The following is a 1,912-nucleotide window of genomic DNA, read 5'->3' as shown; positions in this document are numbered from 1 at the left end:
AAGACACAGCAAGAGCTCCTAATGAAGGGACAAAGTCAGAAGGAAGTAGAGGTTGGAGGCCGCCTGGGCCTAGAGGTGGGGCAGGACTAGCTGGGGCTGGGAAGAAATCTTGTAGACCAATAAGAGTTCTGGTCTCACCCAGCTCGGAAGCCCCATCATAAAGCATCTCTGCTCTTGGGTCAAAGCTGGAAAGTGAGTTGTATGTTACTTATTCACTGTTTGAATGCTAAACTTCCTTTTCTTGCCTCTTCAGACCCAGATCTTTCCATCAAACCCTCCAGTCCCTCTCCCTTCTTCTGGGGACAAAAGACAGGCTTCCAGGTCTCCTTTCTCTTCCAACCCTGCCTTCTTCCCAACAGGTATCTGCCGGTCCTGATGTCGGTCAGACCTAGCTCGGGGCCTGGCTCCGAAGGGGCTCTCACTGTGCCTGCCGGCGACTTTGCAGAGATTCACAACTGGAGCGAACTGCTCTACTTCTTCAACCACAGTTTGCCCGAGTGCTACGTGGAGTTCAGCGAGAGCACCAAGCGCGTGGTCCTCTTTGTGCTCTACCTGGCCATATTTGTGGTTGGGCTGGTGGAGAACCTCCTGGTGATATGCGTCAACTGGCGCTGCTCGGGCCGGGTGGGGCTGCTGAATTTCTACCTCCTCAACACGGCCATAGCAGACCTGGGCATCATCCTGTCCCTGCCTGTGTGGATGCTGGAGGTCACGCTGGACTACACCTGGCTCTGGGGCAGCTTCTCCTGCCGCTTCACTCACTACTTCTACTTCGCCAATATGTACAGCAGCATCTTCTTCCTGGTGTGCCTCAGCATCGACCGCTACATCACCCTCACCAACGCCTCACCCTCCTGGCAGCGCCGCCAGCACCAAGCACGGCGGGCCCTGTGTGCAGGCATCTGGGTCCTCTCAGCCATCATCCCACTGCCTGAGGTGGCCCACATCCAGCTGGTGGAGGCCTCCGAGCCTATGTGCCTGTTCATGGCACCCTTTGAAAGCTACAGCGCATGGGCCCTGGCGGTGGCCCTATCAACCACCATCCTGGGCTTCCTGCTGCCCTTCCTTCTGATCGCCATCTTCAATGTGCTGACGGCCTGTCATCTCTGGCGGGCAGGACAGCCCGAGGGCCGGCGCCACTGCCTGCTGATGTGTGCCTACATAGCCGCCTTCGTCATCTGCTGGCTGCCCTACCATGTGACCCTGCTGCTACTCACACTGCACGGGACCCACATCTCCCTCCACTGCTACCTGGCCCACCTGCTCTACTTCTTCTACGACGTGATCGACTGCTTCTCCATGCTTCACTGCGTTGTCAATCCCATCCTTTACAACTTTCTCAGCCCAAGCTTCCGGGGCCAGCTACTGAGTGCTGTGGTCCATTACCTTCCCAAGGACCAGGCCAGGACGGGGAGACGGGCTTCCTCCTCCTCCTCCTCCACTCAGCATTCCATCGTCATCACCAAGGAGGGCATGCGGCCCACGGCAGGCCCCCAAGCCGTGCCCGCCCAAGCCTGAACTTTCAAGCAGCCTCTTTGCCTCCAAATACTTTGCCCATCTCCACACCTCTATCTTTCTGTCCAGCTGAGGTAGATTCCCATTTCCACCAGTGAAGTAGAAAAGCCAGAGGTGAGGGGAGAGATTTGGAAGGGGGCAGGGGAGCGGGTCAGAGCACTCATGGCTAATTTTGAGCATGTCTTAAAATATCTCAAGGTGGGGGAGAGAGAGAAGGGACAGGGTAGGGTAGACAGCAGGCCCTAGGTGTTGTACTATTTGTCACGGTCCTTGTGTGTAAGGGAGCCATCCAGGAAAAAAGGTGAAATAAATAGAGACAGCCGCAACTCTGGATCTCTGAAAAATCTGTGCTTCCAGGGGGGTTGGGAAGGGAGCTAAGGCTAAAGAGATGCTCTGC

General features: G+C 56.3%; 1 protein-coding gene across 1 annotated transcript; it reads left to right on the top strand.

The window, feature by feature from the left end:
* Positions 1-223: 223 nt before the first annotated feature.
* GPR182 (G protein-coupled receptor 182) lies at positions 224-1,555 on the top strand. The gene has a single exon (XM_004391314.3). The coding sequence runs from the start codon at positions 376-378 to the stop codon at positions 1,516-1,518; it is 1,143 nt and encodes a 380-aa protein (XP_004391371.2). The 5' UTR covers positions 224-375; the 3' UTR covers positions 1,519-1,555.
* The last annotated feature ends 357 nt before the right edge of the window (positions 1,556-1,912 follow it).

Source organism: Trichechus manatus, unplaced genomic scaffold, assembly GCF_000243295.1.
Source record: "Trichechus manatus latirostris isolate Lorelei unplaced genomic scaffold, TriManLat1.0 scaffold00069, whole genome shotgun sequence".
Classification (NCBI taxonomy): Eukaryota; Metazoa; Chordata; class Mammalia; order Sirenia; family Trichechidae; genus Trichechus; species Trichechus manatus.
This window is presented reverse-complemented; position numbering and strand designations above follow the sequence as displayed.

Excerpts from the sequence above, each read along its gene's own strand:
- GPR182 (XM_004391314.3), top strand. The coding sequence starts at position 376 with ATGTCGGTCAGACCTAGCTCGGGGCCTGGCTCCGAAGGGGCTCTCACT.